Below are 23,940 nucleotides of genomic sequence, written 5' to 3' on the forward strand. Positions count from 1 at the left end.
AAAGGCCATAACCCGGAACCACAGCCAAGGGAGGCAAAAGCCATAAACAGAACCAACAGCCAAGCAAGCCAAAGACCATAATCAGGGCCAACGGGCACACAAGGCAAAGTCCATGACAAGGACCAGCAGCCAAGCAAGCCAAGGCTATAGCAGAAAGTCTGATGCCAGGGGTCAGAGGCCATAAGCAGGAACTTCAGCCAAGTGAGGCAAAGGCCATAGACCAAACCAACAGCCAAGCAAGCCAAAGACCATAATCAGGGCCAACAGACACACAAGGCAAAGTCCATGACAAGGACTAGCAGCCAAGCAAGCCAAGGCTATAGCAGAAAGTCTGATGCCAGGGGTCAGAGGCAGTAGACAAATGAGCCGGAGGCCATAAGCAGGAACTGCAGCCAAGTAAGGCAAAGGCCATAGACAGAACCAATGGCCAAGCAAACCAAAAACCATAATCACGGCCAGGGTCAGGCACACCCAAAACACCCAAAACCCAAAACAAGGAACATCAGTCATGCAAGCCAAGAGACATAGCAAAAATATGGCTAACAGGGACCAAGACCAGCGGCCACGCTGACCAAAGGCTATAACCAGGACAAGGACCAACAGGCACGTAAGCAAAGGTCATAGCACAAGCCGGCAGTCATGCAAAATGACAGTCACAGAGCAATCAAACATTTACTAATGTTGGCTCCTATCATGCTAGCAGACAGAAAAATACCTGTAAACACACCAGAAAGAAAAAGGAGTTGAACTACAACTCTGTTCATACCTGGTAGGAAAAAAATGCCTTTTAAGCCAAAGACCAAACCAGGGCCTGCAGAAATAAAATAAGCAGGAAAAAGGTACAACACTGCCACAGCAGAAACCCCAGTTACACCAGGAAGCCCCTGATGGAATAAGAGCTGCTATACCTGCTGTGTCTGCACAGGAGATTTGACTCACAAGGAATTCTACATATATGAAATAGCAATAACAAGGAGCCCAAGAAGCATACAAGCACCTAACAAGATAACACTGGCTTGTAGGGAAAAGGCAAACTCCAGTCAGAACCCTGGAGAAAGGCTGGTTATAAGGTGCAGACTCCCTGCGAGAAAAGGAAAAAGTTTGGAATTCATTCCCAGAATTCCTTTTGTTTGCGAGAAAAGGAGACACTATACTGCTAAAGCAGTGCAACTCCAATACCTGCAGAGTCTGCATGGCAGGCACTACTGACATAGAAAGGCTAACGATATGAAACAGCAATAGCAAGGAGGCCTAGAAGCACACAAACACCTTACAGGATAAAATTGGCTTGTAGGCAAAATGCAAACTCCAGTCAGAACCCTGGAGAAAGGTTGGTTATAAGGTGCAGACTCCCTGTAAGAAAAGGAGATACCATACTGCTACAGCAGTGCAACTCCTAGAACAGTCTTGGAAGCACCTGGTGTAAATGATCACCCATACCTGCACCCATACCTGCACCCATACCTGCACCCATACCTGCACCCTTACCTGCACCCATACCTGCACCCATACCTGCACCCATACCTGCACCCATACCTGCACCCATACCTGCTGTGTCTGCACAGAGGACTCAGGCTTACAGTAAAAACATGTAGGGAAGTGGTAAAATGTGCCTTTTCTAACTCTGGGTCCCCTAGTATTTGGACAGCTATGAAGGGTCCTGAATGTAATGGGAAGTAAGTCCCTTGTTCCTGGGTCATAGCATGACCCCTTGTGCTGGTCCACAGTTTGGCCATTAGGTGTCACTGTGGTTATAAAAGGCCGAGCAGCCATGAGGCTGAAGGCCATTTTGTGAAGCTCTCTGAGGAAGCAGGCAGAGACATCTGGGAGTAGGTAGGTTTAGAAAGAATAGCAAGCTCCTGTTATAGATCACACTAGGTGTGATAGACAGGCAGGGCTATTTAGTGAGCAGCATTCGCTCCAACCAGGATTGTAGAGGGATTATAAGCTGGGTATAATATTGCCCAGAGTAGGGGTAACAGTGTACAGACCTAGGGTTAGATAGTGATCACCCATGTTCCACTGGAAGCCATAACCTGAAAGCTGGGAGTTAACCCATTGTGCCCTGCAGCTAAAGGGTTATTGTGACTATTCCTTGTAAGTACTGCCTATTCTGTGAGATGCTACTACCTACCTATTCTGTGCTGTAATTACCCCTAAGTGGGTGTAAATAAACAGTTCATGGTTTCAAGGTTAAGAACCCACTGGCGCCCATTTATTGAGAAACACAACACATATCTACCCGGCCTCCATACAAAGCGAGGACTCACCCCTGAAGGATACAGTCTCATCCGGGATACAATATGGTGTCGCTTGTGGAAATAAAGGGCTTATTTACTATACAAACACTAAAGATATCAATAGCAAAGTGTCTTAAAGAATCACTTACACCTTACCCAATAGCAGTGAGTGTCAGCAGGATGGAAACTCCCACAAGAACCCAGACAGCCTTCAGCTGAGGGACATAATTAGCTTGTTAGTATCCAGGCTTCTCAGTGCCCTGAGCATTTCAAACACACAGTAGAGACTGAAGATTCATACTCACCAGATTCAGGCTTAAGGCCCCCATACACGGGCCGATAGAAGCTGCCGATATGGGTCCCTTGGACCGATTCGGCAGCTAATCGGCCCGTGTATGGGCAGAACAGAGCAGCCTGGCCGACCCATATCTGGCCTGAAATTGGGCAGATCTTGATCGGCCAGGTTAGAAAATCCAGTCGGATCGAGGACCGCATCAGCTCGTTGATGAGCTGACGAGCTGATGCGGTCCCCGAACCGACTACCCCATGGCCGCAACTGTAATCCGATCGGATTTTTTTTTTTTAAAGCAACTTGCTACCCGATATCGACCACCCGTAGGTGGGGATATCGGGTAAAGATCCGCTCGCTTGGCGACATCACCAAGCGAGCGGATCTTATAGTGTATGGGGACCTTTAGTTATCACTAGCCCATATCCATACCCAGGCCCTTTAGTCCGATATCAGTCTTCAAAGGCTCAAAACACCATAGGAAAAAGGAGACTCAATTGATCACAGGCAGAAATGTGGAAATACCCACGCCTGTATACTTTCCCACTAAGCAGCTGTTTGCATACTGTGCATACATGGGAATAGAGCAGGGGGGCTATTTCCCACTAAGTGCCTGTTTGCATACTGTGCATACATGGGAATAGAGCAGGGGGGGCTATTTCCCACTAAGTGCCTGTTTGCATACTGTGCATACATGGGAATAGAGCAGGGGGGCTATTTCCCACTAAGTGCCTGTTTGCATACTGTGCATACATGGGAATAGAGCAGGGGGCTATTTAGCACAAGGCTAGGACCATGGGTATGCCCACACCTGCATTTCTTCCCAATAGGTGAAAGTTTGCTTACTTTACTTATTGGGGCATCAGGTAAAATCTTCTCCATCTGCATATACCTCTATAGAAGGTAAACCCAGTGCAGTCTGGGTAGTGGCGAATGTGCACACCCACAAGCCCCGCCTCCCTGACTATGCTATATAGGGAAGGAGTATCGGAGCACAGTTGGCCTGTGGCATCTCCCCTGTCCATACGTCCAGTCACAGTGTCACCCCCAAAAGCTACCAACTGGGCTGTAAAAAGAAAGGGCTTAATCCTGCTAAATTGACTCTATCAACTCAGTCAGAAATGCACCAGGCATAATATTTCTGCTAAAACCAGTGTCAGTGGGACCAGAGGGGATGATGGGAGTTGTAGGCTCCTGTGTATACAGGGCTGGATGTGACAGCACAGAAGGAATAACATGGAATGATGCCTGGGGGGCACATTTTCCCTTCCCCAGAGTTCTCAGCAGCCTCAAAGGAACCAGAAGGGGATGCTGGGAGTTGTAGGCACTTGTGTATACAGGGCTGGATGTGACAGAAGGAATAACAGTACATGGAATGATGCCTGGGGGGCACATTTTCCCTTCCCCAGAGTTCTCAGTAGCCTCAAAAGAACCAAAGGGGATGATGGGAGTTGTAGGCTCCTGTGTATACAGGGGTGGATGTGACAGCACAGAAGGAATAACATGGAATGATGCCTGGGGGGCACATTTTCCCTTCCCCAGAGATTTCAGTAGCCTCAAAGGAACCAGAGGGGATTATGGGAGATGTAGGCAAAAATTCACCTGGCTTAATTTTCCCGCCAAAACCAACAGTCTTGTTTTTCCCAGTGTCAGTGGGACCAGAGGGGATGCTGGGAGTTGTAGGCACCTGTGTATACAGGGCTGGATAGGGAAGGAATAACATGGAATGATGCCTGGGGGGCACATTTTCCCTTCCCCAGAGATTTCAGTAGCCTCAAAGGAACCACAGGGGATTATGGGAGATGTAGGCAAAAATTCACCTGGCTTAATTTTCCCGCCAAAACCAACAGTCTTGTTTTTCCCAGTGTCAGTGGGACCAGAGGGGATGCTGGGAGTTGTAGGCACCTGTGTATACAGGGCTGGATAGGGAAGGAATAACATGGAATGATGCCTGGGGGGCACATTTGCCCTTCCCCAGAGCTCTCAGCAGAGGAAGATGGTTTAGAGACACAGTTTGCAGTTTCCATCCCAGACACACAGGGGGCGCTGCCAGAGGCCGGGGAACAAGATGCCATGGGGGCAGAGGCAGACAGGGCACCCACAGTACCAGAGGTAACAGGCTTACCTGGGGGGCCCCCCTCAGTAGCAGGAACAGGAGCCGGGAATACAGGGAAATCCTCCCGGCAGCCATGTTGATCTGAAAGCCCTGATACAGGCAGCCATGTTGATCTGGGAATCCTGATACAGGCAGCCATGTTGAGCTGAAAGCCCTGATACAGGCAGCCATGTTGATCTGGGAGCCCTGATACAGGCAGCCATGTTGATCTGAAAGCCCTGATACAGGCAGCCATGTTGATCTGGGAATCCTGATACAAGCAGCCATGTTGAGCTGAAAGCCCTGATACAGGCAGCCATGTTGATCTGGGAATCCTGATACAGGCAGCCATGTTGATCTGAAAGCCCTGATACAGGCAGCCATGTTGATCTGGGAGCCCTGATACAGGCAGCCATGTTGAGCTGAAAGCCCTGATACAGGCAGCCATGTTGATCTGGGAGCCCTGATACAGGCAGCCATGTTGATCCGGAAGCCCCGATACAGGCAGCCATGTTGAGCTGAAAGCCCTGATACAGGCAGCCATGTTGATCTGAAAGCCCTGATACAGGCAGCCATGTTGAGCTGAAAGCCCTGATACAGGCAGCCATGTTGATCCGGGAACCCTGATACAGGCAGCCATGTTGATCTGAAAGCCCTGATACAGGCAGCCATGTTGATCCGGGAACCCTGATACAGGCAGCCATGTTGATCCGGGAACCCTGATACAGGCAGCCATGTTGATCCGGGAACCCTGATACAGGCAGCCATGTTGATCCGGGAGCCCTGATACAGGCAGCCATGTTGATCCGGGAACCCTGATACAGGCAGCCATGTTGATCTGAAAGCCCTGATACAGGCAGCCATGTTGATCTGGGAACCCTGATACAGGCAGCCATGTTGATCTGGGAACCCTGATACAGGCAGCCATGTTGATCTGAAAGCCCTGATACAGGCAGCCATGTTGATCTGAAAGCCCTGATACAGGCAGCCATGTTGATCCGGGAACCCTGATACAGGCAGCCATGTTGATCTGAAAGCCCTGATACAGGCAGCCATGTTGATCCGGGAACCCTGATACAGGCAGCCATGTTGATCCGGGAACCCTGATACAGGCAGCCATGTTGATCCGGGAACCCTGATACAGGCAGCCATGTTGATCTGAAAGCCCTGATACAGGCAGCCATGTTGATCTGAAAGCCCTGATACAGGCAGCCATGTTGATCTGAAAGCCCTGATACAGGCAGCCATGTTGATCTGAAAGCCCTGATACAGGCAGCCATGTTGATCTGAAAGCCCTGATACAGGCAGCCATGTTGATCTGAAAGCCCTGATACAGGCAGCCATGTTGATCTGAAAGCCCTGATACAGGCAGCCATGTTGATCTGGGAGCCCTGATACAGGCAGCCATGTTGATCTGGGAACCCTGATACAGGCAGCCATGTTGATCTGGGAGCCCTGATACAGGCAGCCATGTTGATCTGGGAGCCCTGATACAGGCAGCCATGTTGATCTGAAAGCCCTGATACAGGCAGCCATGTTGATCCGGGAGCCCTGATACAGGCAGACATGTTGATCTGAAAGCCCTGATACAGGCAGCCATGTTGATCTGGGAGCCCTGATACAGGCAGCCATGTTGATCTGGGAGCCCTGATATAGGCAGCCATGTTGATCTGGGAGCCCTGATACAGGCAGCCATGTTGATCCGGGAGCCCTGATACAGGCAGCCATGTTGATCTGGGAACCCTGATACAGGCAGCCATGTTGATCTATAAGCCCCCATACAGGCAGCCATGTTGATCTGGGAGCCCTGATACAGGCAGCCATGTTGATCTGGGAGCCCTGATACAGGCAGCCATGTTGATCTGAAAGCCCTGATACAGGCAGCCATGTTGATCTGAAAACCCTGATACAGGCAGCCATGTTGAGCTGAAAGCCCTGATACAGGCAGCCATGTTGAGCTGAAAGCCCTGATACAGGCAGCCATGTTGATCTGGGAGCCCTGATACAGGCAGCCATGTTGATCTGAAAGCCCTGATACAGGCAGCCATGTTGATCCGGGAGCCCTGATACAGGCAGCCATGTTGATCTGACAAAATTAGATAACTGGGCAGCAAACTGGAAACTGAGGTTCAATGTTGATAAGTGCAAAGTTATGCACTTTGGTAGAAATAATATAAACGCGAACTATCTACTGAATGGGAGTGAGTTGGGGGATCCTTAATGGAGAAGGATCTGGGGTTTTTTGTTGATAACAAGTTGTCTAATTCCAGGCAGTGTCATTCTGTGGCTACTAAAGCAAATAAAGTGCTGTCTTGTATAAACAGGGCATTGACTCAAGGGATGAGAACATAATTTTGCCCCTTTATAGGTCCCTGGTAAGGCCTCACCTTGAGTATGGGGGGCAGTAACAGTGAGTATGGGGGCAGTAACAGTGAGTATGGGGGGGCAGTAACAGTGAGTATGGGGGCAGTAACAGTGAGTATGGGGGGCAGTAACAGTGAGTATGGGGGGCAGTAACAGTGAGTATGGGGGCAGTAACAGTGAGTATGGGGGGCAGTAACAGTGAGTATGGGGGGGCAGTAACAGTGAGTATGGGGGGCAGTAACAGTGAGTATGGGGGGCAGTAACAGTGAGTATGGGGGGCAGTAACAGTGAGTATGGGGGCAGTAACAGTGAGAATGGGGGGCAGTAACAGTGAGGATGGGGGGCAGTTTTGGGCTCCAGTCCTTAAGAGGGATATTAATGAGCTGGAGAAAGTGCAGAGACTGCAACTAAACTGGTTAAGGGGATGGAAGGGTTAAACTATGAGGTGAGACTGTCAGGGTTGAGGTTGTTTTCTCTGGAAAAGAGGCGCTTGCGAGGGGACATGATTACTCTGTACAAGTACATTAGGGGGGATTATAGGCAGTTGGGGGGGTTCTTTTTTCCCATAAAAACAATCAACGCACCAGAGGCCCCCCCTATAGATTAGAGGAACAGAGCTTCCATTTGAAGCAGCGTAGGGGGTTCCTCACGGTGAGGGCAGTGAGGGGGTTGGGGAATGCCCTGCCGGGGGATGTTGGGTAGGGGGTTCCTCACGGTGAGGGCAGTGAGGGGGTTGGGGAATGCCCTGCCGGGGGATGTTGGGTAGGGGGTTCCTCACGGTGAGGGCAGTGAGGGGGTTGGGGAATGCCCTGCCGGGGGTGTTGGGTAGGGGGTTCCTCACGGTGAGGGCAGTGAGGGGGTTGGGGAATGCCCTGCCGGGGGATGTTGGGTAGGGGGTTCCTCACGGTGAGGGCAGTGAGGGGGTTGGGGAATGCCCTGCCGGGGGGTGTTGGGTAGGGGGTTCCTCACGGTGAGGGCAGTGAGGGGGTTGGGGAATGCCCTGCCGGGGGATGTTGGGTAGGGGGTTCCTCACGGTGAGGGCAGTGAGGGGGTTGGGGAATGCCCTGCCGGGGGATGTTGGGTAGGGGGTTCCTCACGGTGAGGGCAGTGAGGGGGTTGGGGAATGCCCCTAGAGATGGGGTAATGGCAGATTCTGTTAATGCCTATAAGAGGGGCCTGGATGAGTTCTTGATCAAGCAGAATATCCAAGGCTATTGTGATACTAATACCTACAGTTAGTATTACTGGTTGTATTTATATATAGTTTATGTATGTGAGTGTATAGATTGGTTAGTATAGGTTGTGTGCTGGGTTTACTTGGATGGGTTGAACTTGATGGACACTGGTCTTTTTTCAACCCTATGTAACTATGTAACTATGGGAGCCCTGATACAGGCAGCCATGTTGATCTGGGAGAACTGATACAGGCAGCCATGTTGATCTGGGAGCCCTGATACAGGCAGCCATGTTGATCTGGGAGCCCTGATATAGGCAGCCATGTTGATCTGAAAGCCCTGATACAGGCAGCCATGTTGATCCGGGAACCCTGATACAGGCAGCCATGTTGATCCAGAAGCCCTGATACAGGCAGCCATGTTGATCCAGAAGCCCTGATACAGGCAGCCATGTTGATCGGGAAGCCCTGATACAGGCAGCCATGTTGATCTGGGAGCCCTGATACAGGCAGCCATGTTGATCTGGGAGCCCTGATACAGGCAGCCATGTTGGTCCAGAAGCCCTGATACAGGCAGCCATGTTGATCTGGGAGCCCTGATACAAGCAGCCATGTTGATCTGGGAGAACTGATACAGGCAGCCATGTTGATCCGGAAGCCCTGATACAGGCAGCCATGTTGATCCGGAAGCCCTGATACAGGCAGCCATGTTGATCCGGGAGCCCTGATACAGGCAGCCATGTTGATCTGGGAGCCCTGATACAGGCAGCCATGTTGATCCGGAAGCCCCGATACAGGCAGCCATGTTGATCTGAAAGCCCTGATACAGGCAGCCATGTTGATCTGAAAGCCCTGATACTGGCAGCCATGTTGATCTGGGAGAACTGATACAGGCAGCCATGTTGATCTGAAAGCCCTGATACAGGCAGCCATGTTGGTCCAGAAGCCCTGATACAGGCAGCCATGTTGATCTGGGAGAACTGATACAGGCAGCCATGTTGATCCGGAAGCCCTGATACAGGCAGCCATGTTGATCTCGGAGCCCTGATACAGGCAGCCATGTTGATCCAGAAGCCCTGATACAGGCAGCCATGTTGATCCGGAAGCCCTGATACAGGCAGCCATGTTGATCCGGGAGCCCTGATACAGGCAGCCATGTTGATCTGGGAGCCCTGATACAGGCAGCCATGTTGATCCGGAAGCCCCGATACAGGCAGCCATGTTGATCCGGAAGCCCTGATACAGGCAGCCATGTTGATCCGGAAGCCCTGATACAGGCAGCCATGTTGATCCGGGAGCCCTGATACAGGCAGCCATGTTGATCTGGGAGCCCTGATACAGGCAGCCATGTTGATCCAGAAGCCCTCATACAGGCAGCCATGTTGATCCGGAAGCCCTGATACAGGCAGCCATGTTGATCTGGGAGCCCTGATACAGGCAGCCATGTTGATCTGGGAGCCCTGATACAGGCAGCCATGTTGATCCGGAAGCCCTGATACAGGCAGCCATGTTGATCTGGGAGCCCTGATACAGGCAGCCATGTTGATCTGGGAGCCCTGATACAGGCAGCCATGTTGGTCCAGAAGCCCTGATACAGGCAGCCATGTTGATCTGGGAGCCCTGATACAGGCAGCCATGTTGATCTGGGAGAACTGATACAGGCAGCCATGTTGATCCGGAAGCCCTGATACAGGCAGCCATGTTGATCCGGAAGCCCTGATACAGGCAGCCATGTTGATCCGGGAGCCCTGATACAGGCAGCCATGTTGATCTGGGAGCCCTGATACAGGCAGCCATGTTGATCCGGAAGCCCCGATACAGGCAGCCATGTTGATCTGAAAGCCCTGATACAGGCAGCCATGTTGATCTGAAAGCCCTGATACTGGCAGCCATGTTGATCTGGGAGAACTGATACAGGCAGCCATGTTGATCTGAAAGCCCTGATACAGGCAGCCATGTTGGTCCAGAAGCCCTGATACAGGCAGCCATGTTGATCTGGAAGCCCCGATACAGGCAGCCATGTTGATCTGGGAGCCCTGATCTCCTGGCTCCAGTGCAGGTAAATCCAGAGTAACATCATCTGCTGGGCCATAAAGGTGTTTTTCCTGGCCATCTGCTTCATACACATGCTGGCTCTTAGCAGCCAAACCACCAGGCCTAGATCTTGATGAAGCCTGGGACTGGCCTGACGGAGCAGCCCAAACACTCAGCACCGCTGCTGCCGCTGGGCAGGTAAGGAGGATGGGGGAGGGGACAACATTTGCCACCAAAAGCTACAGTGGAAACACAGGAAGGCCACATGGCTACCAACCATTGCACAGCAGGGCCCTACCTGAACCGGGAACCCAGAAGAGGGAAAGTTCTGAGGTAAATGTACTGGGGAACAAGGAAGGTCCCATGGAGCAGGAACTCTCATCCCTTGGGCGCCTTATGGGCACTTCCAATCTTTTCCTACAGTTAAAAATAAATTTTGCTTCCAGTGGGGGCAGAAGCAGAAGGAGCAAAAAGACTTTGGTATATGGGTGTATGTGGGTGCATATGGGTGTATATGAGTGTATATGGGTGTATATGGGTGTATATGGGTGTATATGAGTGTATATGGGTGTATATGGGTGTATATGGGTGTATATGGGTGTATATGGGTGTATATGAGTGTATATGGGTGTATATGGGTGCATATGGGTGTATATGGGTGTATATGGGCGCTGGGTCAGACTGTTCTGCTGCAGACCTGATCACCACCGGGTGCTCCCCCGGCTGCCGGTCAGGCACTCAGGGGAGGGGTCGGGTGGGGGCCCCTGGGGTGGCAGCCTGGTGGGCCCTGCACCCCCCCCAGTCCATCCCTGGATGAGGGCACTTTGTCTTTTAATGATTTGGGGGGGTCAGTGTAATGGGAGGAGCCTGTAACAGTACAGACTATATGATATTATTCTATTGCTGTTTAGCCTGCGGCAGGACTGTGCCCCCCCCCCCGGGGATACAAACTGACAGGAGTGGGGGGGGGTCAGTGTAATGGGAAGAGCCTGTAACAGTACAGACTATATGATATTATTCTATTGCTGTTTAGCCTGCGGCAGGACTGTGCCCCCCCCCGGGATACAAACTGACAGGAGTGGGGGGGGGGGTCAGTGTAATGGGAGCAGCCTGTAACAGTACAGACTATATGATATTATTCTATTGCTGTTTAGCCTGCGGCAGGACTGTGCCCCCCCCCCGGGATACAAACTGACAGGAGTGGGGGGGGGGGTCAGTGTAATGGGAGGAGCCTGTAACAGTACAGACTATATGATATTATTCTATTGCTGTTTAGCCTGCGGCAGGACTGTGCCCCCCCCCGGGGATACAAACTGACAGGAGTGGGGGGGGTCAGTGTAATGGGAGGAGCCTGTAACAGTACAGACTATATGATATTATTCTATTGCTGTTTAGCCTGCGGCAGGACTGTGCCCCCCCCCCCGGGATACAAACTGACAGGAGTGGGGGGGGGGTCAGTGTAATGGGAGGAGCCTGTAACAGTACAGACTATATGATATTATTCTATTGCTGTTTAGCCTGCGGCAGGACTGTGCCCCCCCCCGGGGATACAAACTGACAGGAGTGGGGGGGGGTCAGTGTAATGGGAGGAGCCTGTAACAGTACAGACTATATGATATTATTCTATTGCTGTTTAGCCTGCGGCAGGACTGTGCCCCCCCGGGGATACAAACTGACAGGAGTGGGGGGGGGGGTCAGTCTAATGGAAGAAGCCTGTAACAGTACAGACTATATGATATTATTCTATTGCTGTTTAGCCTGCGGCAGGACTGTGCCCCCCCCGGGATACAAACTGACAGGAGTGGGGGGGGGTCAGTGTAATGGGAGGAGCCTGTAACAGTACAGACTATATGATATTATTCTATTGCTGTTTAGCCTGTGGCAGGACTGTGCCCCCCCCGGTGATACAAACTGACAGGAGTGGGGGGGGGTCAGTGTAATGGGAGGAGCCTGTAACAGTACAGACTATATGATATTATTCTATTGCTGTTTAGCCTGCGGCAGGACTGTGCCCCCCCCGGGATACAAACTGACAGGAGTGGGGGGGGGGGGGGGTCAGTGTAATGGGAGGAGCCTGTAACAGTACAGACTATATGATATTATTCTATTGCTGTTTAGCCTGCGGCAGGACTGTGCCCCCCCCGGGATACAAACTGACAGGAGTGGGGGGGGGGGGGTCAGTGTAATGGGAGGAGCCTGTAACAGTACAGACTATATGATATTATTCTATTGCTGTTTAGCCTGCGGCAGGACTGTGCCCCCCCCGGGATACAAACTGACAGGAGTGGGGGGGGGTGGGGTCAGTGTAATGGGAGGAGCCTGTAACAGTACAGACTATATGATATTATTCTATTGCTGTTTAGCCTGCGGCAGGACTGTGCCCCCCCCCCCCCCCGGGGATACAAACTGACAGGAGTGTGGGGGGGGGGTCAGTGTAATGGGAGCAGCCTGTAACAGTACAGACTATATGATATTATTCTATTGCTGTTTAGCCTGCGGCAGGACTGTGCCCCCCCCCCCCCGGGGATACAAACTGACAGGAGTGGGGGGGGTCAGTGTAATGGGAGCAGCCTGTAACAGTACAGACTATATGATATTATTCTATTGCTGTTTAGCCTGCGGCAGGACTGTGCCCCCCCCGGGGATACAAACTGACAGGAGTGGGGGGGGGGTCAGTGTAATGGGAGCAGCCTGTAACAGTACAGACTATATGATATTATTCTATTGCTGTTTAGCCTGCGGCAGGACTGTGCCCCCCCCTGGGATACAAACTGACAGGAGTGGGGGGGGGGTCAGTGTAATGGGAGGAGCCTGTAACAGTACAGACTATATGATATTATTCTATTGCTGTTTAGCCTGCGGCAGGACTGTGCCCCCCCCGGGATACAAACTGACAGGAGTGGGGGGGGGGGGAGATAATTCCCAGCACTCGCTGCCTCTCTCTCTGTCTCTCTGTTTCCTGCACATAAAGATTCTGCATTCAAACAGGAAGTGACATCACAGCTCTGCATGGAGCCCAAGTGAGTACAGAATAGATTGTTATTTATACTGAATGTGCCGGTACTGTATACTCCCTATATACTGCCTATATACTCCCTATATACTGCCTATATACTCCCTATATACTGCCTATATACTGCCTATATACTGCCTGTATACTCCCTATATACTGCCTATATACTGCTTATACACTGCCTGTATACTCCCTATATACTCCCTATATACTGCCTGTATACGGCCTGTATACTCCCTGTATACTCCCTATATACTCCCTGTATACTGCCTGTATACTCACTGTATACTGCCTGTATACTCCCTATATACTGCCTGTATACTCCCTATATACTGCCTGTATACTCCCTATATAATGCTGTATACTGCCTGTTTACTCCCTATATATACTGCCTGTATACTCCCTATATACTGGCTGTATACTGCCTGTATAATCCCTGTATACTCCCTATGTACTGCCTGTATACTCCCTATGTACTGCCTGTATACTCCCTATATACTGCCTGTATACAGCCTGTATACTCCCTATATACTGCCTGTATAATCCCTGTATACTGCCTGTATACTCCCTGTATACTGCCTATATACTGCTTATACACTGCCTTTATACTCCCTGTATACTCCCTATATACTGCCTTTTTACTGCCTATATACTGCCTGTATACTGCCTATATACTGCTTATACACTGCCTGTATACTCCCTGTATACTCCCTATATACTGCCTGTTTACTGCCTATATACTGCTTATACACTGCCTGTATACTCCCTATATACTGCCTGTATACTCCCTATATACTGCCTATATACTGCCTTTTTACTGCCTATATACTGCCTGTATACTGCCTGTATACTCCTTTTATACTGCCTATATACTGCCTTTTTACTGCCTATATACTGCCTGTATACTCCTTTTATACTGCTTATACACTGCCTGTATACTGCCTGTATACTCCCTGTATACTCCCTATATACTGCCTGTTTACTGCCTATATACTGCTTATACACTGCCTGTATACTCCCTGTATACTGCCTATATACTGCTTATACACTGCCTGTATACTCCCTGTATACTCCCTATATACTGCCTGTTTACTGCCTATATACTGCTTATATACTGCCTGTATACTCCCTATATACTGCCTGTATACTGCCTATATACTGTTTATACACTGCCTGTATACTCCCTGTATACTCCCTATATACTGCCTGTATATTGCCTATATACTCCCTCTATACTGCCTGTATACTCCCTATATACTGCCTATACACTGCCTGTATGCTGCTTATACACTGTCTGTATACTGCCTATATACTGCCTATATACTCCCTGTATACTCCCTATATACTGCTTGTATACTGCCTATACACTGCCTGTATGCTGCTTATACACTGCCTATATACTGCCTGTATACTCCCTATATACTGCATGTGTACTGCCTGTATACTCCCTGTATACTGCTTGTACACTGCTTGTATACTGCCTGTATACTGCCTATACACTGCCTGTTTACTGCCTATATACTCCCTGTATACTGCATATATACTCCCTGTATACTGCCTGTAATCTACTTATATACTCCCTATATACTGCCTGTATGCTGCTTATACACTGCCTGTATACTCCCTGTATACTCCCTGTATACTGCTTGTATACTGCCTATACACTGCCTGTATACTCCCTGTATACTGCCTATATACTGCCTGTATACTCCCTGTATACTGCCTGTAATCTGCCTATATACTGCCTGTATACTGCATACTGACAGCACGGGGAGGGGGGAGTGTATGTACTATACAAAATTAACCCTATAAAATGGTTAAAACGATGTTAGAAAGTGTGTGTGTGTGAGTGTGTGTGTGTGTAAGAGCAGTTTATTTATGAAGAGAATATAGTACAAATATAAATGCATTGTGTGTGAGTTCTCTATGTACATATATTACATTTGTCTTTTCTGTTAGTTTTAGGGGTTCGGGTTCGGACATGCAGGAAAGGGGGGACCCAGAGGAAAGCCCTTTGCAGTCTCCAGGCACAGGTTGGTGATGCAGGAATGGGAATGGCGAGCAGCACTGAGCAATGGGAAAACTGAAAACACAGAGAAATCAAAGTATGTTTCCATCAGTGGCGTTACAGTGTCGCGCTCATACCCCCCCCCCCCCGCAAAAAAACCCTCAGAGGGGCACCAACCCACTCACCCTGCTCCTCAGCCAGGTAGGTAGGCCCCCCCCCCATCACAACTGCAAGGTTTGCTTCCTCTATAGTTACCCCACTGGTTACCATTAGAGAGGGCCAGAATGGTACCAGTGCCAAAGAGTAATGGTACCAGTACCAGCACAAAAGGCAAGGAGCAATGGTACCAGTACAAAAGGCAAGGAGCAATGGTACCAGTAGAAAAGGCAAGGAGCAATGGTACCAGTACAAAAGGAAAGGAGCAATGGTACCAGTAGAAAAGGCAAGGGGCAATGGTACCAGTACAAAAGGCAAGGAGCAATGGTACCAGTAGAAAAGGCAAGGAGCAATGGTACCAGTACAAAAGGCAAGGAGCAATGGTACCAGTAGAAAAGGCAAGGAGCAATGGTACCAGTACAAAAGGCAAGGAGCAATGGTACCAGTACAAAAGGCAAGGAGCAATGGTACCAGTACAAAAGGCAAGGAGCAATGGTACCAGTAGAAAAGGCAAGGAGCAATGGTACCAGTACAAAAGGCAAGGAGCAATGGTACCAGTAGTAAAGGCAAGGGGCAATGGTACCAGTAGTAAAGGCAAGGGGCAATGGTACCAGTAGAACAGGCAAGGGGCAATGGTACCAGTAGAACAGACAAAGGGCAATGGTACCAGTAGAAAAGGCAAGGGGCAATGGCACCAGTAGAACAGACAAGGGGCAATGGCACCAGTAGAACAGGCAAGGGGCAATGGTACCAGTAGAACAGGCAAGGGGCAATGGTACCAGTAGAGCAGACAAGGGGCAATGGCACCAGTAGAACAGACAAGGGGCAATGGTACCAGTAGAACAGGCAAGGAGCAATGGTACCAGTAGAACAGACAAGGGGCAATGGCACCAGTAGAACAGACAAGGAGCAATGGTACCAGTAGAACAGACAAGGGGCAATGGCACCAGTAGAACAGACCAGGGGCAATGGTACCAGTAGTAAAGGCAAGGAGCAATGGTACCAGTAGAACAGGCAAGGGGCAAAGGTACCAGTAGAAAACGCAAGGGGCAATGGTACCAGTAGAAAACGCAAGGGGCAATGGTACCAGTAGAACTGGTTAAGGGGCAATGGTACCAGTAGTAAAGGCAAGGAGCAATGGTACCAGTAGTAAAGGCAAGGAGCAATGGCACCAGTAGAAAAGGCAAGGGGCAATGGCACCAGTAGAACAGGCAAGGGGCAATGGTACCAGTAGAACAGACAAGGGGCAATGGTACCAGTAGAACAGACAAGGGGCAATGGTACCAGTAGAACAGACAAGGGGCAATGGTACCAGTAGAACAGACAAGGGGCAATGGCACCAGTAGAACAGACAAGGGGCAATGGCACCAGTAGAAAAGGAAAGGGGCAATGGTACCAGTAGTAAAGGCAAGGAGCAATGGCACCAGTAGAAAAGGCAAGGGGCAATGGCACCAGTAGAAAAGGCAAGGGGCAATGGTACCAGTAGAACAGACAAGGGGCAATGGTACCAGTAGAAAAGGCAAGGGGCAATGGCACCAGTAGAAAAGGCAAGGGGCAATGGCACCAGTAGAACAGGCAAGGGGCAATGGTACCAGTAGAACAGACAAGGGGCAATGGTACCAGTAGAACAGACAAGGGGCAATGGCACCAGTAGAAAAGGCAAGGGGCAATGGTACCAGTAGTAAAGGCAAGGAGCAATGGCACCAGTAGAAAAGGCAAGGGGCAATGGCACCAGTAGAAAAGGCAAGGGGCAATGGTACCAGTAGAACAGACAAGGGGCAATGGTACCAGTAGAAAAGGCAAGGGGCAATGGTACCAGTAGAACAGACAAGGGGCAATGGCACCAGTAGAAAAGGCATGGGGCAATGGTACCAGTAGTAAAGGCAAGGAGCAATGGCACCAGTAGAAAAGGCAAGGGGCAATGGTACCAGTAGAACAGGCAAGGGGCAATGGTACCAGTAGAAAAGGCAAGGGGCAATGGTACCAGTAGAACAGACAAGGGGCAATGGCACCAGTAGAAAAGGCAAGGGGCAATGGTACCAGTAGAACAGACAAGGGGCAATGGTACCAGTAGAAAAGGCAAGGGGCAATGGTACCAGTAGAAAAGGCAAGGGGCAATGGTACCAGTAGTAAAGGCAAGGAGCAATGGTACCAGTGGTAAAGGCAAGGGGCAATGGTACCAGTGGTAAAGGCAAGGGGCAATGGCACCAGTAGAACAGACAAGGGGCAATGGTACCAGTAGTAAAGGCAAGGAGCAATGGTACCAGTAGAACAGGCAAGGAGCAATGGCGCCAGTAGAACAGACAAGGGGCAATGGCACCAGTAGAACAGACAAGGGGCAATGGCACCAGTAGAACAGACAAGGGGCAATGGTACCAGTAGAAAAGGCAAGGGCAATGGTACCAGTAGAACAGACAAGGGGCAATGGTACCAGTAGTAAAGGCAAGGAGCAATGGTACCAGTGGTAAAGGCAAGGGGCAATGGCACCAGTAGAACAGACAAGGGGCAATGGTACCAGTAGTAAAGGCAAGGAGCAATGGTACCAGTAGAACAGGCAAGGGGCAATGGTACCAGTAGAACAGGCAAGGAGCAATGGCACCAGTAGAACAGACAAGGGGCAATGGCACCAGTAGAACAGACAAGGGGCAATGGCACCAGTTGAACAGACAAGGGGCAATGGCACCAGTTGAACAGACAAGGGGCAATGGCACCAGTAGAACAGACAAGGGGCAATGGTACCAGTAGAAAAGGCAAGGGGCAATGGCACCAGTAGAACAGACAAGGGGCAATGGCACCAGTAGAACAGACAAGGGGCACTGGTACCAGTAGAACAGACAAGGGGCAATGGCACCAGTAGAACAGACAAGGGGCAATGGCACCAGTAGAACAGACAAGGGGCAATGGCACCAGTAGAACAGACAAGGGGCAATGGCACCAGTAGAACAGACAAGGGGCACTGGCACCAGTAGAACAGACAAGGGGCACTGGTACCAGTAGAACAGACAAGGGGCAATGGCACCAGTAGAACAGACAAGGGGCAATGGCACCAGTAGAACAGACAAGGGGCAATGGCACCAGTAGAACAGACAAGGGGCAATGGCACCAGTAGAACAGACAAGGGGCAATGGCACCAGTAGAACAGACAAGGGGCAATGGCACCAGTAGAACAGACAAGGGGCACTGGTACCAGTAGAACAGACAAGGGGCAATGGCACCAGTAGAACAGACAAGGGGCAATGGCACCAGTAGAACAGACAAGGGGCAATGGCACCAGTAGAACAGACAAGGGGCAATGGGACACAGCTCAGTCACACCGCTCCCTAGAGAAGCAGCCATACTATTCCATCCCACTTCTTTACAGTGAATAAACCTTCCCCATAAGTGTATTACATTCCCCTGACTCCTCACTGATGGAGCTGCTCTTTTTTGGGGCGCTGATTGAACTGAGACAGCCGAACCTCTAAATAAGTGGTATATTTATTCACAAAATAAAAAGTATAAAATAAAAATGGAACTAACTAAGATGGGGGGGGAGGACAATGTGCAACGGAGGGGAGATAACTATGCTCTCTATATACATGGCAAATACCATTAACTCATGCATAACCCATACACCCAAAGAACTGTCTCAGCCAATCAGTTATGTTTGAGATGATTCAGCTCTTCCCAGTCAGACGAGGGAGGGGGCACCGTAGAATTGTGCACAAATCAGCAGGGAGCCCTGACTGGGACACTGAGGGATATACTGAGGCCTCCCGAGGCTGCAGGGGATGGAACCCTTCTTTACAGCTCTTGTTTTCCAACTAAAAGCCAATAAAATGCAATATTATCTTACCATTGAATGTTATTCCTTCTCTAGATATGAGATGTCTTGAAGATATCTCTCTGCCGGATCTGCCAGAAACTACTGAAAGAGATGTCCCCAAACCGTGCGCAGGAGAACAGAGCATTAGGCGTCGGCGGAAACCCGTCAAAACCCACAGAAATCCCAGCAGAAGTTCTCCGGAGAGATTGCTCCTAGATGTGACAATCAGTGGGGATGTCCCAGGGTCGCTGGTTAAGCCTGAATGCATGAAGGAGTCTGCTCCATCCCCCCATGGAACCCCCTGGAGCACCCTGTCTGCACGCTCGGACGTGCCATCCGCTAGTTCTTTTAGCACTGACTTGTACCCACAAAGGGACCCGTTCACATACATTATGCCGCCAGAGAGCGCGGCGAATGAAACCAGTGAGCAGCATCTGACCGCAGGGTCGCAGACACTCTGCACCAACAGATCTGCCAAATCCCAGAAGAAAACGAGCACTAAAGTTAAGCCTTTCCTATGCACCACATGTGGCAAAAGGTTCAGCCAGAAATCCCTCCTTATCCAGCACCACCGCAATCACACCGGAGAGAGACCCTTCCCCTGCATCGAGTGTGGAAAGAGCTTCACCTCCTGCTCTCTTCTCATCCGGCACCACAAAATCCACACCGGAGAGAAACCCTTTGCATGTTCTGACTGCGGGAAGCGGTTCAGCGAAAGCTCCCAGCTGGTCCGGCACCAGAGGACTCACACGGGGGAGAGGCCCTACACGTGTATCGAGTGTGGCAAAAGCTTCAGTGAAAGCTCCAAGTTGGTGATACACCAGAGAACTCACACAGGGGAGCGGCCGTATTCATGCAGCGACTGTGGCAAGAGTTTCAGTGTGCGCTCACATCTGATCACTCATAAGCGCACTCACACTGGAGAGAGGCCCTACACGTGCAATGACTGCGGCAAAAGCTTCAGTGAAAGCTCCAAGCTGGTCATGCACCAGAGAATACACACCGGGGAGAAACCCTATACGTGCGCCGCTTGTGGCAAGAGCTTCAGTCAGCGCTCCGTGCTGGTAACGCACCAGCGGATTCACACCGGGGAGAAACCCTATACCTGTCCGGAGTGTGGCAAAAGTTTCATAGATAAAGTCGGCTGTGACCGGCACCGCGTAACTCACAGCAATGAAAAGCCCTTCCAGTGCCTCATCTGTGGGAAGAACTTCAGCCGCAACTCGGATTATAACAAACACCAGAGGACCCACACGGGGGAGAAGCCATACTCGTGTTTGGAGTGTGGGAAAAAATTCAGTTGGAGCTATCAGCTTGTCAGACATCAGAGGGTACACACTGGGGAGAAGCCCTATACCTGTATTGAGTGTGGGCGGAGCTTCTGTTGGAGCTATCAGCTGGTCACACATCAGCGGTCCCATAGTACGGAACCCTCATGCTTATAGAGTGGGCGTTGTGCTGCCCCTAACGTATTTCTCCGTATGGAGAGGGATGCCAGAAACAAGAGGCTCCTACCCAAAGAGCCTGACTCATATGCCATGTTCTGGGCATCGTAGGAGCTGATTGGCAGATACCAGGAACTGAGCACCTCCTATTTGTGGGAAATGCTTATGAAAAAAAACAAAAGCAATTAATGTTACATAGCTCTACAAATATTCTCGTTCATTCATTAATATCTAAGAAGGAAGAGCATCTAAAACACATTATAGGACTTGAAGCCTCTACCTGTGGGGTGAAACCGGGGGGGGGGGGCAAACTGTGTCCCTATGTAGCAGAAAGCACTTAATGGTGTAGCAATTACTCTACATGTGTGTGTGTCCCGAGATGAGCAGGACATTGGCTGAACTCATGATAACAGCATGTAATGGACTCCTATTGAATATAAAGCCCATACCATAGGGAACAGGAAGAATGTGCCGTGACATTGTTCCCTGTGGAGCACAAAGCACGGTGACTGATGGGGAGATTTAGTGCAAGAGGAGAGAAGGAGTTCTACACAGAATTAGCCTTTACTTGATGTTTAGGTAGAGATTAGGGTTATGTATGATACGTTCCTGCCCGGCAGACTGAATGTGGGACATTTACCTTCATTAAAACCGTACGTTCTCTGTATTATTTCCCTCTCTCCAGAAATGCAAGTTGGTAGGTCAAAGGCATAAAGCCAACATCATTCACTATTATCATTATTTATCCTCATACACCATCATTTACTAAATGAAAAGTGAACTCATTGTGTCTTTGCTAACTCTCCGTAATGTTCACAGAGGGTTCCCGACCCGTTCCCGAGCACTTGTTTGCTCTTCCTTGATAAGTAATGAAGGTTTTTCTCATTAAACAAAGATGGCCGGTGGGTATCCCATAATTGTAGTATAATAGGTACCAATCAGATACACTAGGCTGAGGCTTTGGCTAATGATTATTAGGGTGAGGTAATAAGGCTCAGAGTACTGAATACTGGGGGGCAAAAAGGGCTCCGATGGATAAGCGTCAGTAAGGGCTCAGATATGGAAACTAGGGGAGAGTCCTCATCAAATCAATGATAAGCATAATGAAAGCGGCCAATATAAAGGTCAATATCAAGGAATAAGTTATGGGGATAATAAGGTAGGGGGGGCAGAAGTTTATGGGGGAGCTTGTCACAGATTGTAAAAAGTCCAGCAAAATAATTTGCAAGTACAAGTCCCCCGGTATAACAGTGACCATAATGTTATCTCATTTAATGTTTGGGGCAAAAATCAAATATACCCTGGGGCAACAAAGCCTCAGAAAAGCAAATATTAGCTCCTTAAGGGCAGTGATTCAGGGCAGAGATGGGGCGGTAGAAAATGAGTGTCATTTAAACTGATATTAAATTATTACTGTTCCCACTTTTTTCCCTTAAGAAGTAAATGTAGGGGCAATAAGAACCCCCCATGTGGCTCAGTTTACAAGTAAAGAAGTTAATAGGAAAGAAAAGAAAGAGATTTAATAACTATTAATCAGGGGAATGGAATCTGCATTAATGAATAAAAATCACTATAACAAATGTTGCAAACAACAATCGGGAAGGAAAAGATAGAAAATGAGAAACTGAATGTGGCACAGGCTAAGACTCACCCCCAAAAGGTTTTAAAGTATATTAATGGTAAAACGACGTGGGCTGAGAGTGTGGTGCCATTGAATGATGGAAATAATGTGGTTATAATGGATACAGAAAAGACAAATGTTCTTAATCTGTTCTTTTTTCAGTGTATACAATAGAGGATAGGGGCCCTGATGGCTCAGTTTAGTCAGTGGCTGACACAGGATATGGTACAGAGAGGGTTACAAAAACTGAATGTGTACGGGGCCCCATGGCTATATGGAATACACCCTCGGGTACTCAGAGAGCTCAGTCTAAATTAGGCCTCTATTTCTTATTTTCTTACATTCGGCTCCATCTGGTATAAAACCTATGGGTTGGGGGGAAGCTAATGTCATTCCTATATTAAATAAGGGATTACGATCTCAGCCTGGCAATTATAGGCCTGTAAATCTGACATCTGTGTGGGGTGGGGGGCAAGTTATTTGAACATTTGTTAAGGGATCACATTCACAATTATGTTCTGGAGAATGGCACAGGTCATGTCAAACCAATTTAGTTGCTTTTTATGATGAGGTTAGTTGGAAGGAAGTTAGGCCAGACAGTGAGAGTGCAGTAGTCGGACAGTGGGGGTGCAGTAGGTGGAAAGTATTTGGCCAAAGTGTTTCTAAACTAAGCTTGGCCTTACTAATGTTGTTTGTACCTGGGTAGGAAACTGGCTAGTGGATGTGGTGCAGAAGGTGGGGGTCACTGGTACATTTTCTGCTCGGAGTTCTTAGTGGGGTTCCACAGGGTTCTATATTGGGTCCACTTTTAATTAACTTGTTTATTAATGGCTTACGGAGAGTACTTGTATTATTTTATCAGTGTTTCCAGATGGCACAAAACAAATTAATTCAATCCAGGGTGTGGCACCTTGCAACAGGATTTGGGCAACCTGGCACTCTGGGTGGCTAAGGGGCAGATGGGATTCAGTTTTGGTAAATGTAAGGTCATCTACCTGGGGGTAACAATCTGCCCCCACTTTTACCCTTAATGGGTATAATGCACCTAGCAAACAATGCCAGGCAGCATCACCAAGGGGCAAACGGGTATGTGCTGTATTAAATGGGGTATAGATTCACGGGAGGGGGGGTTATACTGCCCCTTTACAGAGCGCTGGTACTGCCCCATCTAGACTATGCCGGGCCGACTAAGCTGATAAAGGGAATGGGCTCAGTTATGGGGAAAGGCTGGACCAGTTGGGATTGGTTACACTGGGGGGGGGGGCAGTTAAGGGGGGGTCACTATATATAAATATATAAGGGGGGGGCAGTAATGAAATAGAGAAAGTACAGGGAAGAGCGACTAAGCTGATAAAGGGAATGGGCTCAGTTATGGGGAAAGGCTGGCCCAGTTGGGATTGGTTACACTGGGGAAGGGGCAGTTAAGGGGGGGTCACTATATATAAATATATAAGGGGGGGGCAGTAATGAAATAGAGAAAGTACAGGGAAGAGCGACTAAGCTGATAAAGGGAATGGGCTCAGTTATAGGGAAAGGCTGGCCCAGTTGGGATTGGTTACATTGAGGAAGGGGCAGTTAAGGGGGGGGTCACTATATATAAATATATAAGGGGGGGCAGTAATGAAATAGAGAAAGTACAGGGAAGAGCGACTAAGCTGATAAAGGGAATGGGCTCAGTTATGGGGAAAGGCTGGCC

At 49.5% G+C, this 23,940-nt stretch overlaps 1 protein-coding gene across 2 annotated transcripts; it reads left to right on the forward strand.

The window, feature by feature from the left end:
• The first annotated feature begins 13,072 nt into the window (after positions 1-13,072).
• On the forward strand, positions 13,073-21,405 carry zscan2 (zinc finger and SCAN domain containing 2). 2 transcript variants are annotated; one of them, XM_002943686.5, is made up of 3 exons: positions 13,073-13,216; positions 15,169-15,242; positions 19,233-21,405. In XM_002943686.5, exons 1-3 carry the CDS (start codon positions 13,206-13,208, stop codon positions 20,621-20,623), a joined length of 1,476 nt encoding a protein of 491 aa, XP_002943732.2. In that variant the 5' UTR covers positions 13,073-13,205; the 3' UTR covers positions 20,624-21,405. The 2 variants fall into 2 exon arrangements, with proteins under 2 accessions (XP_002943732.2, XP_012810081.1); XM_012954627.3 differs by having other exon boundaries at positions 13,085-13,216; positions 15,169-15,314.
• Positions 21,406-23,940: the final 2,535 nt, after the last annotated feature.

Source organism: Xenopus tropicalis, chromosome 2 (assembly GCF_000004195.4).
Source record: "Xenopus tropicalis strain Nigerian chromosome 2, UCB_Xtro_10.0, whole genome shotgun sequence".
NCBI lineage: Eukaryota > Metazoa > Chordata > Amphibia > Anura > Pipidae > Xenopus > Xenopus tropicalis.